Source organism: Choristoneura fumiferana, chromosome Z (assembly GCF_025370935.1).
Source record: "Choristoneura fumiferana chromosome Z, NRCan_CFum_1, whole genome shotgun sequence".
Lineage (NCBI taxonomy): Eukaryota > Metazoa > Arthropoda > Insecta > Lepidoptera > Tortricidae > Choristoneura > Choristoneura fumiferana.
In genome coordinates, this window is record NC_133472.1 from 37704969 (window position 1) to 37719066 (window position 14098).

The 14098-nt window shown below is 36.1% G+C and overlaps 2 protein-coding genes across 3 annotated transcripts in view; both read left to right on the plus strand.

Moving 5' to 3' along the window:
• The window catches only part of LOC141428068 (uncharacterized), a gene marked incomplete at its 5' end in the record, with an annotated part of 43602 nt that extends 33038 nt beyond the window's left edge, over positions 1-10564 (plus strand). Inside the window, 2 exon segments of the mRNA XM_074087841.1 lie at positions 4810-4938; positions 10421-10564. Of these exon segments, the coding sequence (XP_073943942.1) occupies positions 4810-4938; positions 10421-10564 (273 nt within the window).
• The window catches only part of LOC141436300 (uncharacterized), a 46727-nt gene continuing 37293 nt past the window's right edge, over positions 4665-14098 (plus strand). For both annotated transcript variants that reach the window (XM_074099220.1, XM_074099229.1), the window contains exons 1-2: positions 4665-4694; positions 4810-4938. The gene's annotated coding sequence lies outside the window, so the exon portion shown is untranslated. The remainder of the gene's footprint in view (positions 4695-4809; positions 4939-14098) is intronic.

Here is a 14098-nt window from a genome sequence, read left to right on the forward strand (position 1 = left end):
AAGTAAAAGAGAATTACAAAAACAAACACAATCTGCTTTAAGGTATAGTATAGTGTAATCGGTTCTACTCTTGGTCATGAAGAAACTACTTACATATACTTTCATGTTATCAGTTATTCAGACTATGTATATTCAAATGATTCAAATCAGATCATAATAGATATCCTTTTAAATTTGTTTTTCTTCTTGAAGTTACTTTGTCGAGCCATCGCCAAGCATATAAATTCAAATAACATAAATAAAATCATATACATTTTAGGCAAACAGAACTAGTTAAATGTTTTGTATTGCTAGAAGAGTTAGATGATATTAATATCAATCCGTTCACACTAATATGCCACATTCCCGGCCGTCCGTTCGATGTCCTCTCATATAAATCAACCCTAAAATAGACAGCACACGCTTCCGCTCGTCAAATTTAAAAATTAAAAAAAAAATCATCAACCAAGTCTTCGCCAGGCGCAGTCCATTTTCAGTAGCGCTATAAAAAGGGTACTCCGAAGTGCTAAAATGTTCAGTTTTATCTTCTTCGATTAGACGAGAGACCGCGAAATGCGCCACGAAATTAATTCGTACATTACTCACATGTGTTACAGGAACATTTAATCAAATTATAAAATAATAATAAGTAATAATAAATATCATGAGACACTTGACACCAATTGACCTAGTCCCCAAACTAAGCAAAGCTTGTACTATGGATACTAGGCAACAGATAAACATACTTATATAGATAAATACATACTTAAATACATACTTAAATACATATTAAACATCCAATACCCGAGAACAAACATTCGTATTATTGATACAAATATCTGACTGCCTCGGCCGGGAATCGAACCCGGGACCGCAAGCTTCGTAGTCAGGTTCTCTAACAACTTGGCCATCCGGTCGTCAAACAATGGCATTATACATAGTTAGTAGGGCATACAAATTACGTCAAAAATCTACCCGGGCAAAACAATCATACCTACTCAAAAGTAGGTCACTTATCGTGGCTTACCCGCCATGGTGGTCTCCATCCAGCAAGTTGTTTAAGTGTTTATGTGTAGTGTACAAGTGTTCCAAGCATCTCACGTTAATACTTCACCCGGCACTGAAAAATGCAGTAATTAATTTAGTAAAATATCGTATAACAGAAATTGATGTCAACAAAACACTTAAAATTCTTAACCAAGCTCTTAAGTGGACAGTCAGTTTGCTTTTATCAAAAATCATTGACATCTATGCCTATGAAGGAGAGCAGAAGTGAATTTGTTGCAGATTATGTGCAATCGAATATGTAGCTATTAGATATAATTCGCAACTATTGTTGAAATTGATTAACGTTCGGCCGGATAAACCTCATGTGTGTAACCAATCAGCCTAGTTATATACCTAAATATAATATACATATACATGGCCATGAATTAATGTGATTAGTAAACATATTATTTTACCTTTTTTTCGATTGTTTTATTAGCATTAGTACTGTCTAATCATAAAATTAAAAGGGGAATGTATGGGGTAAATAGTTGTATGATTTCGGTGCTATGAAAATAAATAGTGAGTATTCGTTGTTTCGGTTCGGGCTCCCTAACGGTGTTAACTATAAACATTGTTATTCACTACGCATACGATTGAACATTGACTCGTGTCGTGACTTGTGGTCCATTGTCCTTCAATAATTATTGTCGTGCGATTCCATTGCGCACGTGCGCTTATAAAGACCTAAAAAAGGTCATTCGTGCGTCGAACACCACACCGCAGTTTCAGATACTTACATATATGCAATATGGCTTGCCTACTAATTGCGTTGACCGTATGTCTTCAAGGAATACGTGTCTATCAAGTGTGGTCCGTAAGTGAAGTAGCTTAATCTTAAGTTAAAGCCCCTTAGTATGTGCTAAACGAGAAATCCAATTCGCTTTTAGTGGCTAAGCACTCCGTAAACCTTTTTATTACCACCGACGTCCCATCTTCTGTTTAATTTTAGGTTAACATGAACCATTAAAAGTCAGAATCCTTCCCTGAACCAGCTTAACTGAGTCGTAGACCATTTCTTGATTCAGGATTGTTAAACACTAATTAGAATAACTTTGGCGTGTTTTCTAATCAGTAATTTCAGCATAATAGTACTTGTAATTTAACATTGTGTTCGCTTAAAAATGAAATTCTTTATCACATGCGTCATAAATCCTTCAAGGAGGTAGCGAAAATAAGCTTCATTTTAAGTATACACAACATCAACGTTTTGAATGAACGTATTCTAGTTGTTATACACGATGCGAGAGATAAGTTATCACGGTCTGTTGCGAGTTGGCAGGAAAATATGACCGATTTCATTGTTCTCTCTGCTATTCGGGCCTGAGAATCACTAACTGCCATCAACAACGCGGATGCCACACTTAACGAGCCTTGTCGAAGTGATGGAAAATAGGAACGGATGAATTAACTCCGACCTATTGAAAGATAAAAGTCGGATTATATGCGCCAATACGGTAAACGGTTAGACAATTGAATGTTTTCTTTGTCAGATAACCTACTTAGAGGAGAACTAATTGTAATCATTTTTTTAAATCTACTAATAGTGCTAGTGGCCTACCTACTGCCATGGAAAACACGTTCCAAATGTATATGTTTCTGGTTTTCAGTGTTAAGGATCTTGTAATTATTTTAAACAACCTTCACCACGCGACATCGTCTGCAAAGAAGTGTTTTATTGCTATCCCGCGGGTACGATATAATTATTTAATTTTTTCTCTTAATAGAAACTTAACTTTGACTACAAAAAAAAATTGAAAAGGAAAAAAAACATTTTGGGCCAGCTTTCGCGAATTTACGTATACACATTTACCGATTATTATTTATTTATTATACGATAATATTTAAATATATTATATTTAAAGAAGATATTTATAATTATTAGTTAACAACGATCTTCCATTCATTGCAATTGTTTGAAACTTTTGTATTAACATAAAAAAGTTCCAATGTCAGTTTAGCTTGACTTGGCGAATAGGAATTAATAGACTTACTCCGTTAATCTGCTACGGTCCCCATCACAAAAAGCTTATTGGCACGCTTGATTTTTGTCTTACGCTGGGGTCTTGCTAGAGAGTGGTCAACTGATCACTTTTGAATTCTGATACTAGTTTTATGGCCGAGATATTTTTGATTGGCCTGTGCTGCAGACGGGCTAACTTATACGGGCCTGTACAAAACAACAAGAATGCTAAAAATATCTACGTATGCCAAACATTTCAATGCGGTTTCTACGTGGAAACGTGTCCAAGGTTCGAGTAATAAAGTCGGAAAAGGCCGAGGTTTTGTATCGACCGCTGCGCCGTCGCCACCAGTCCATTATGCCGGCAGTACACCCTGATGCGTAAGTCCGTAGGGCGTCCCGGAGCGCTCGCCGCACGCTTGCGGAGCGCCTCGGAGCCTCGCCAGCCTTTGGCGACCGTCGCCTGCCACAAACCCTTTATACTACGTATCCATAGCCTTTTAAAAGATTATATCGCCCTGATACCAAAATAACTTGGAAGATTCACGCCTGTGACGTCATTCCTGCAACAACTTTGTAGAATCTCGCAAAGTTTATTGAAATGTTAAATCTGATTATAATCGACGAAACAAAACTGCTTAAAATTTTGATTGATGTCGAGCTACTTTCATTAATTGCTAGTAAAAGGTCGGACGGAACGAGTCCATTAAAAGATGAATCGGTTACGTAGAGAGAGACGAAAGGCTGGCCTTTAGCTTACGAGTAATACTGTGGTTTGTGTAAAGACCGGCAATATATTATAAGTGTTTTTGTAGCAGAATAAAAATTCAAACTTTCTCCCCGATTTTATTAACTTACATCGCGTGAGCAACAGTTCTTTTAACAGTTTTAATTGTCGTTACCGCGGAACCTACAATCCGGCAACGTACAAACTTAATCTTGTTATTAAATCAAACACATCACATTAAGGATGTTATCTTGTCAATATCGAAGTCCCTAACAGTGAGGCCAATAGTGTAGACATAAATATGTAACGACAGGTGGTAGAGTGGCCATGCTGCGAAGCGCACGCCCCGTGCGCCGGTGATATAACTCTTAACTACGTACTTTAAGTGCTCAAAAATGAGCTGTATTAAATAACCCTTACGGTATTTAATTAGCTTAGTCCTCTGATCTCCTTATGGTATTCTCTCCATGGTAACAATCGCAGCGCAAGCCCGAGGACGGGAGAATTCGAATTTATTGACCATTAATTCAAAATATTATTTTCACAATATAAGTACTCATTTATTAATTTTGAAATATTAGGTTCCGATTAATTTATATGTGTCGTTAAGATATTTATTATGTATGTAAATATCGTCTTTATTTATAAGTCTAACCTTTTGTTTTCAGTTCTTGAGTACGCGCATGTACTTCATTTAATAAATTGATCGCTATGAATGGAGTAGGTTTTATAGCATTAAAATAATCGTAAAACAGTAATGGCCTTTACTGCCAGTGTATTTATACTAGAATCAGAATATAATAGATACTATTAAATTATTTCTATGCTAATGTGTACCTTCTAATGAGTTCCAAGTCTAGTTCTGTATTTATTTATCTATCTATGGTATACGTATATTTTTGAGACCATCCATTTTTAAAAATTTAATAACGGCATGCTTGCTCTTTTCAGAGTATCGACGAAGAAGACCGGGTATCTGTGAGTATTAAAATTACTTCTTACCTAACTAAAGCACTTGTTACCATAAGTGCTAATTTTTTTTTAAATATTTACATTATTACCATTTTTAATATAATATTTTTTTCTCTCGCAGTTGGATCCCAAGAGCGAATCAGATCCCCTAGACTCCAAACAGAAGCAGTGGATTCTTTGCGCAGCGAGAGGCGATTACCATGCATTAGCCAAAATGTGTAAGGAAAACGCCAAACTGGTAAAGACTAAGGTATGTACGAGTTCAATTTGTAGACACATAGAACAAGGTATCTATAAAATGCATAAAATTAATGTTTCTTATTTAAAACCGCATGAAAATACTCGTATTATGCATATCTACTCGTAATATGCATATCTACTCGTACTTAATTCTATTAATACGCATACAGAATTCACATAACTTTAATATTCGTATTATAATTACGTGTAGCGATATACATACTTAGTGCCATCCACGAAGACGCATGATTTTGACAAAATTAGACATTAAAGACTTTGTTATAAGAACCTCGGCACGCGTCATCGTGAATGACTGTACCTATAATTTTGGTGAATAAGCCTAACGTTAATTTTTTCTAATCATTAAAAACTTTAAATTTGAGAAGTATAAAATGGTATAGGTTGGTAGGGTCACGGTGGGGTGCAATAATATTATAATTTTAATCCAATTCGTGAAATGAGATAAGAAGATAAAACGTGTTTATATTAAGAATGATTAAAGAACAATAACATGGCAGGGCTGACGGTTGTTTTTGTGTAGTTTGAGCGTTTCGGCTCTAACGCACTAGTATTATACTCGAGTCCAGAATTAGGCGAACCAACTTGACAGTCATTACACACAAATGTTGCCACAGTTACACCAATGCCCGCGTCTACACAAGTTCATACCGACAAATTTGTATCGACATATTCCTAAGCCTATTTTTTTTGCTATGTCTGGTAACATTTTCAGTTGTAAATCTAGTAAGCCTAATTTTGGAATCGAGTATAGGAACCCAACCTAACTTATTTACCTGGATATATCTACCACTACCATACTGACTCTTCCCTCCTAATAAATATCCTAATAAATATTAAATTGAAATAAGCAGCCATTTTTAATTAGTTATTTTATCACTCTGCATTATATTAGTTTGGTTGTGCTTCGTAATCAAGTTATGCTAGATAAAGTAATTTCATTTTATTATTACGAGTATAGTAATATAAGTTATGCATAATAACGTTATACGAATATACATTAAGTACGCGTGTTCATTATTATGCTATTTTTTACTAGACCACGTCAACGTTATGCATAATAGAGTCATGCCAAGTTTGTTATGCGTTTTTATAATAAGACAGTTAATTTTATGCATGCCAATTAAGGGACACTCCTTAGAACAACCTATCACGTCAGTTTACCATGGCAGAAGCCTAAACATTTTAGTCCTGTAATTCAAAGTCAAAGCTAAAATATCTTATTTCAATTTAGGCTGAATATAACAAGCACTTAAGAATCTAACAAAGTCTGCCACCGGTTCGGAAACACCTGTGTTGAGAAAAATCCGACAAGAAACATGGTATACATTTTTTTATCCAGAGCTACCATACCAATAATACCATACGTATTAGACTGACGTCGTATATGTATAAGATATGACACAACATTTTATTTGTTAACACATTCGGCCCCAGTGATACAACGTCTGTGACCTTTTAGTTCTTACTGCTACGCCAGTGACACGTACTTGTGACTGCTGTGGGATAGGCATGGGCATAGTGTAAGAGCTTAGTGGATCATCACATTTGGCTCCGGCAAAATTTAGTATGAAATTAACGAATGTAACCAAACTGGCAAGCAAAAGCTGCCAAAAGAATCCATTCACGGTATCATTAAATGGCAGGTCCAAAATGTTTTACCAATCGTTGGTAAGTTATCTGCCCTCTTTGTCTTATTTGTCCCATCCCAATAAACAAATATGGTATTAAGATAGCGACCTTCTTCTTGGGGTACTTGATATAGTATATCGAGTGGCGTAGCGTCCATAGAACTCTATTCCCATCGGCTTGCCCAATATTTACAAAATAGGACTACAGGACATACATGATTTATGAAAGATAATTATATGACCTTTGCTTCGCTTTACCACGAAAAAATTTGACGCTACGCCACTGTGATACACCGTATCATGCCATAACCGTAATAGGAACGTGTCAGGAGCGGAATGTCAAGCGCATAGGTACATGACACGAGATGGCGACGGTTGGTTAGGAAAACGTTGCTAGTGGGCATAGTCTCATACTTGTCGATACAAAGAATTTGCCTTAGACGTTGCTGTTACGGTCATGATAGATATGATATGGTGTACCTAATGGGTAGAGACCTTTACAGACACGACAAAAGTACAATTTCAAAAACTTAATTCCAACTGCAACTCAACTGCCGACTGTTCCATACATTTTTCATCGCAGTGCATATTTTTCTACCGGTAGCACGGCAGAGATGCTGTAAGTACTGCGGTGGTTGTTCAGACTATTTATTTAACACCTCTACTTAGAATGATGCTGTTTCTTTGATGTGCATTGTTGGAATGTTGGATCGACTAAGCCCGCCTGCTGTGGATTAAATAGAAAACCTGCGTAAAATGTGCGCTAGAGTTGAAGTTTTAATGAACGAGCTTAGTGATTGGTAAATAATTAAATGTTCAGCTCATCGAGCGATGTGATAATGAACTAGCATTCTTCGTTTTACTTACCTACTATATGTTAAGTTGGTACTGTGTTATTTATCAACGAAGTTTCTGTTAGTATTAATTTCTCGTTTAGTCATTGGCTTTGCCAGACTCAGACAAAACATATTTTTTATTATTTCTACTATATAATATTTTTTTGTCTTCACCATGTCGGCATCTATATATGGGTAAGGCCGCGAATTTTGACCAATTTGGACGTTTCAAATTTGGAACGCTGATAAAAAAAAACTGATAACACCTAGAGGTTTAATTTTTTTTTATTATATGACACGATATAAACTCTCAAGGTCGCAAATGAGATAATTGATTTAAACCCTTTTAAAAAAATAATAAAAATATATTACCGTCCAAAACGTAACGAAAATTGACTATTTTTTTTGACCACGAGTACTTAATACCTTATTATTTTCATGCTATTTAACTTCTCATGATTATGATTTTGTTTAAACAAAATTTTATGATATAACGATAGTCCTACCGATTGCGGAATCATGATAATCAAATAATTTTCATGTTTTATATTTATTTCTTTTCACGTGCCAAAAAAACCACGTTTTCGTTACGAAATACTTAGGTGACGCTTTATTAAGCTACCTTTAACGCCAATTTCGGTAGAAATTGTTTTTGTACCTGGCAACTAATACTCTAATAGGGCAACATCGATGAGATAAATAAATCTCATCAGTTTGTTGACAAACAGCCATCAAAAGTGACGCGGAGGTTTTTTTTCGAAAAAACGTCGAAAGTGCTTGTTCGATTTTAAGGGTAAGTAGTGATTATTTTTAACTGGTTGTTTTTCATACGATAGGGTAATCTTTTCCATGTAAGTGGCATGTGTTATTATGTTCAAAATGTCGTTATTCACCATGATAAACGATTTTTTGTATAAAATACGTTACACTTTCGTTACGATTACGTTACATTTTTACAAAATGCTACGTATTTTGTACATAACGTAACGAAAAAATGTGGTAAAGGGAATTTCACACAGAAAAATTCTAACTTACACCAGTTTATTATTAGGTTTCCAATGACTGCACGCACAGCAAGTTAGTTAGATGGATATTTTGAAGTTAAATAAATTTTAATCTGTAGGTGCAGGGATCGGCACAAGAGAATTGTGGCGAGTTCTGTGTTCACGTCCTGCTACATGCATAGCGTATTTAAAGTGAGAGACAAACGGAGAGATTCACTTACCTACTTAGTTAATTTGTTACCTAAACTTAATAATCATAATAATTTATTTCCAAAAACATCTTTTTACATTGTCCACTTAACTAAGATACTACTTCCTAAATTGGTAAAACCTGTGATTTAGGGTTTCGGTCATTTCTTTGAGGTATTTAATAGCTTGTACAGTCGAAGTCACAAGCATGCTCACAACTAGGTGGTAGGACCTTGTGCAAGGTCCGCCCGGATTGCTACCACCATCTTCCTCGCTAATCCTGCCGTGAAGCAACAGTGCTTGCACTGTTGTGTTTCGGCGTGGTGAGTAAGACAGCCGGTGAAATTACTGGCACGTGAGGTATCCCATCATAGGCCTCTAGGTTGGCAACGCGTCTGCAATACCCCTGGTGTTGCAGATTTTTATGGGCGGTGGTGATCTCTTACTCATTTGATCGTTTGCCATCCAGTCGAATAAAAAAAAACCACATCCAAATTCGTTATGCTTATAAATGTGCACCTTATTGTCAGTGTTAGAGAGGCATGTAAAGATACACTTTTGGAAAGATGTTCGTCAACTAGAGGGTACTTCTACTTCCACATTCTCATGTTTAGCTCTATAGATCTCATATAGGACAGATTTAAGATCAGTATCGTCAGAAAGTTCTAGTAAAAATAAAAACTTCACTTTATTATATGACATGTATTTTTTTTTCATACATACGTTATATAATGGGAATTTTTACCAGTTTGATCTAGGCTTTATAAAAATTTGCGTTACGTTTTATGGTAACGTCACGTATTTTTTTTATGTTATTTCTATGTCACATTGGTTAAAATTCGCGGCCTTACCCATATATGCGTCCCACTAATGGGCACAGGCCCCCTCTCAGAACGAGAGATCTTAGGCGTTGTTCCCACGCGGGCCCAGTGCGGATTTCGAGCTTCACACACACCATCCAATTTGCATGTGTGTGTGTGTGTGTGTGTGTGTGTGTGTTATAGTACGTTTCGAATGTAATTTCTCACATAGATGTCGAAAACTTAGAGGTGCGAGCCTATACATGCCTGAACTCACAACCCTCTGCTTCGGAGACCATATGTCAAACCATTTAGGCTACCTTACCTCAGGTACGGCTATCATCAAGTAGAAAATATTTTTAGTTACCTGCAGTAAAATCCGAATTATCCAGTATCTAATAGAGTTGAAACTCCGAAGGTACATATTGCATTGTATTTTATATCTATTCATGGAGCATATTAGACATGAAGTGTTACGGTTCGAATCTTTGTCTCTTCAGCATTTTCGAAAAAAATAAATCAAATAACACACAAAGTACACATAAAGCACATAAAGTGTGTATGTCCAGAAAAGTCTTGTTATTCGATGCATTTTTGTAGTTAACATTACAAAATTTATTGCCAATTTAACTGAAATCAGTTTATGTACTTTGACATGAGATTATCAATGCCACCATCAAAAACAACAAAACGACCAGCGTTAAACGATTTTTTTCCAACCGAAATCATGGCATGTGGCTTGCAATTTTTTTTCCAATATTTGCTTTGGCTCAAACGACTAACAGCTGAAGTACCACAAAAAATATATGTATGATACAAACAAAAAAAAAAACTCTGCCAAAGTTTTTATTTACAAAATGCGTGGAAATCAGGGTCACGCAGGAATTTCACGGAAAAAAAATATGACAAACGATAACGGATGTAGTTCTCCCGCGTCCTTGCGTTTTTAGACGTTAGTTAGCGCCAAGTGAGAGCACATGTCCAAAAGGTGTGCTTCTAATTGGGTCCGGGCAGCGCGGCGCCGCGCCCGCGCCCCCCGCCGCAAGCTATCTTGACATATCTCCGGACGTAGTCCCTTGTTTTATTTTACGAGCCATCTCTCAAGCCCCGTCTTTTTTCTACGCTATTGTGTTTATGCTGTTCGAGTCGCGCACTTGATATATTGTCGTCATATAAACCGAGAGCTCGCTAATTCCGAATAGCGCTCCTCTGATTTATACGAATACAATTAGTAAATTACAATAGTTAACGGAGCATATTAAACAAGAGCTACAGCTCAAAAGATACAGCTTTGGTCGGTAATTATCTTTTATGACGGCCGATTGCCGGGAATGCTAATGTTGCCGAGACAGATATCTGTGTCTGAGTATTTAAAAAATATACACACTGTCTGTTATTTGATTTAATTTAGTATTTATTTGAATTTGTCGTCTGCGACGTGGTGTTATTGCCGGGTACCTACCTCTTACATTACTTTTATTGAATACGCAGTAAAAGAGGTAATGATAGCCTTCTCTTTTATTGATTCGTTGTAAATCAACCGTCGACGCAATTGGATTTAAATTTTATTGGCATCCTCTCGTAGGTATGTTAACTGAACTAATTAAGTATTATTTAAGGTTCGCCTCTTAGAACCGTCGACGGATCTGATAATAGGCCGATGGCGACGCTCCGCTGACTAGTAAATGGTATAACCGCTACATTGTTTCAATTTGTTGAAATTAATATGTCACAGTTGTTATATCGTACATAACACGTGCTTAATAATGTAGAACAAGAGTTATTTTCATTTTCTTCCGTCCGCCTCGCGAACTAATAAAGCAACAGCAAATATTGTCAGACAATATGTAACACGTGTTTGCTACTGTGCCTTGCCGGTTGACATTTGTCGTCTTTCCTCTAAAAAACACTTTGATGCTTATTTTCGTATTCGCCGGGCTCGTTGATAGAATCATCGATTTGTAGAAATATCTCGGTGTGGGGTAGGTACTTATTTTTTTTATACGCCTTGCTCCTCTTTGAAACGAGACACTTAAATGTGTCATCGCAGCTTCCTATTTAGATGAGCGCCGCTTTAATATTTACCCATTAATAACGCTCTCTTGATGATAACTTGTAATAAATTATGTAATAACATTTTTTTAACACTCTACGACGTTTCCCTTATCGCGCTGTTGATCACTGTAAGTGATTATTTTGATGTTTGAATTAAGATCACTCGTTTTTTTTATTTTTACGGTTATATTTGGTTTTAATGAATGTGTAGTTCCTTCCTCAATACCGTTTCTCTTTATGTATTATTCTTCCGCTAAGTTGTGAAAATAAATTGAAGTAAGTATGATATAAAAGGTAAATCTAAGGATCGTAAAAAGTTCTTGTTAGGTCCAAACGTGCTACGTAATCTAGTATAAGAATCTGTAATTTAAACCATTCTACAATCCTATGATCTGTAATATTTTTTGCTTAACTTGTCTGTCGTAATATTACAAAGCTTGTCCTTCTCATTTTACAAACTTAGATAAGATTGGTTATAGATTCTTAAAATCTTTTTTATATGCATACCTTTGTGCGCCTGAGTCACCGTATTGTAGCTATCAATAAACACCGACCGGCTTTTCTGGTTCAAGTATATAATCGCTAATCTATGCATATAATAAAACTGTAATGTAATAAAAATGCACATTTTTTTTTCAGTGCTTTATTTAATACGATGATATGAAAAAGGAAACTCACAAACTTTACTTTGTTTTAGACTGATATTACGTTTTCATGATTGTATGCAATATCAAATATTCGTCATAAATAATCGTTTACTTTTGGGGGTGGAAACGGCTTACCGCCACTTGCACAGTAGAGCGATCGGAGAGGGTTAAAAAAATAAATCGTTTCCTAAGCTATGGGTGACGTTTCCATACATTTTGACACTACTTGACCCTGGGTTCGCACTTAACCCTGCCTTATCAAAACTCACACTCTTAAAATGAGAACTTTCTGTGGAGGTGCACTTCGTTGGAAGGATCTCTTTTTTGGAAGGTGTACCTACCTACTATCACCAAAAGTGGACTAATGGGACTTCCCCAAAAATTATAGGTATTATATAATAAATGAAATTCAACGACAGAGTCCAGTTACCATGCAATTTTGCGTGTCGTAGATATTTTTTTATGCGATTGGCTCATCACAGTTTAGTCTAAAATGGCTACTTTTAACTTTGGCTTTACAATCTCTTAACACCCGTTTTGCTAGTTTCACCTAGCAATCCACCGACGAAAAGTTTCCAAAATTGCGAAACTTTCAACGTGAGAATTTCTCGGTAGCTTCTGAGATAGTTCTCGGGAACGAGAATTTATTTCCTGACTTGTTCTAATTTATTTATTAATTTTGACAATAATTAGGTATACATAATACAATTACTCTATGTAAAATACAATATACAATACGATTTTTGCTATAATTAACGCGAAAATACAGAAACCAGTGTAAGTTGACTTTTGTCTAAGAATAATTACTACGGCAGAAGAGGTCATTATAATATCCTACGAGGGCTGCTAGAGTTTGGCTAATGAAAGATGAACCCAGCTATTAGCTTCGCTCTCTGTTTGTTTTTGTTTGAAGGTTAATAAGAATATTTTTGAGAACCGCAATTTTTGGTTCTTAAGATTCACTTTCTTTTAAAAATATTCATTTTATTTTTATTATATTCAACATATCGTTTTAAATAATTACTTATTTTCCAATAGGCATGCGTTAGACAGAGAAGCCTAAAGTAGGCGCGATTCTTATGCCTAAACGTCACTTTTGTACGGCAGAGAAGCTTCTGTTCTGCAGGGCTACTACGAAACTCGAAGTTCGTGTCGTGCTGTCTCTCTCGCTCTCGTATTAAATAGTATAAGTGTCAGAGGGACCGCACGACACGAACTTCGAGGTTCGAGTTTCGTAGTAGCCCTGATGAGCCTGTTCTATGAAGTGCAAAATTCAAACTTGCTGTCCTGCTGACGCTAATATTATTTAATACGAGAGAGAAGGGGACGGTACGCAGTTTTCGCAGGTTCATCTTTCATTAGCCAGACTACTTATGTAGGTATCCGGAATTGGAAAAATTAACTCGTATAGAAGCCGTAACCAACCTGCATGGCAAATTTTGACCTTTTTTATATAGGTCGGTATATAGTTCTTTTTTCTCAAGTTCGTTATTCTTTTGTTTTTTTGGCTTTAAAAATCAGCTCGCTGCAAAAACGGAACTCGTAAAAAATTTCGTGCGATTATTTAATATAACTTTCGGCGTGATTGAACGCAACAACAGTGCATCGATCAAGTAACTTCGACTTTTAGCGATTAAGCCACATGGAAAATAACTGTCTATCACAGGTTTTGTGAGTTCAATTATGGACGGCATATGCTCTCAGACTAATTCAAGAAAGGACGCCCGAATTTGCTTGTTGTTACACTTAAGATCGATGCTGTGCGAAAACGAATAATGCAAGATCGTCATGCATGTTACAAGCCTGTCAAGTATAAATAAGATATTTCATGAACATTTGGGAAAAAAAATTGTTCGCGATGGATCCCGCATATTTTAACAAACGAACAAAAAGAGGCTCGCATTGAATGGTGCAAGAAAATGTTGAAAAATACAATCACGGTGAGTCAATAGCGGTTTTTATTTAATATCTACACAGGTGATGAATCCTG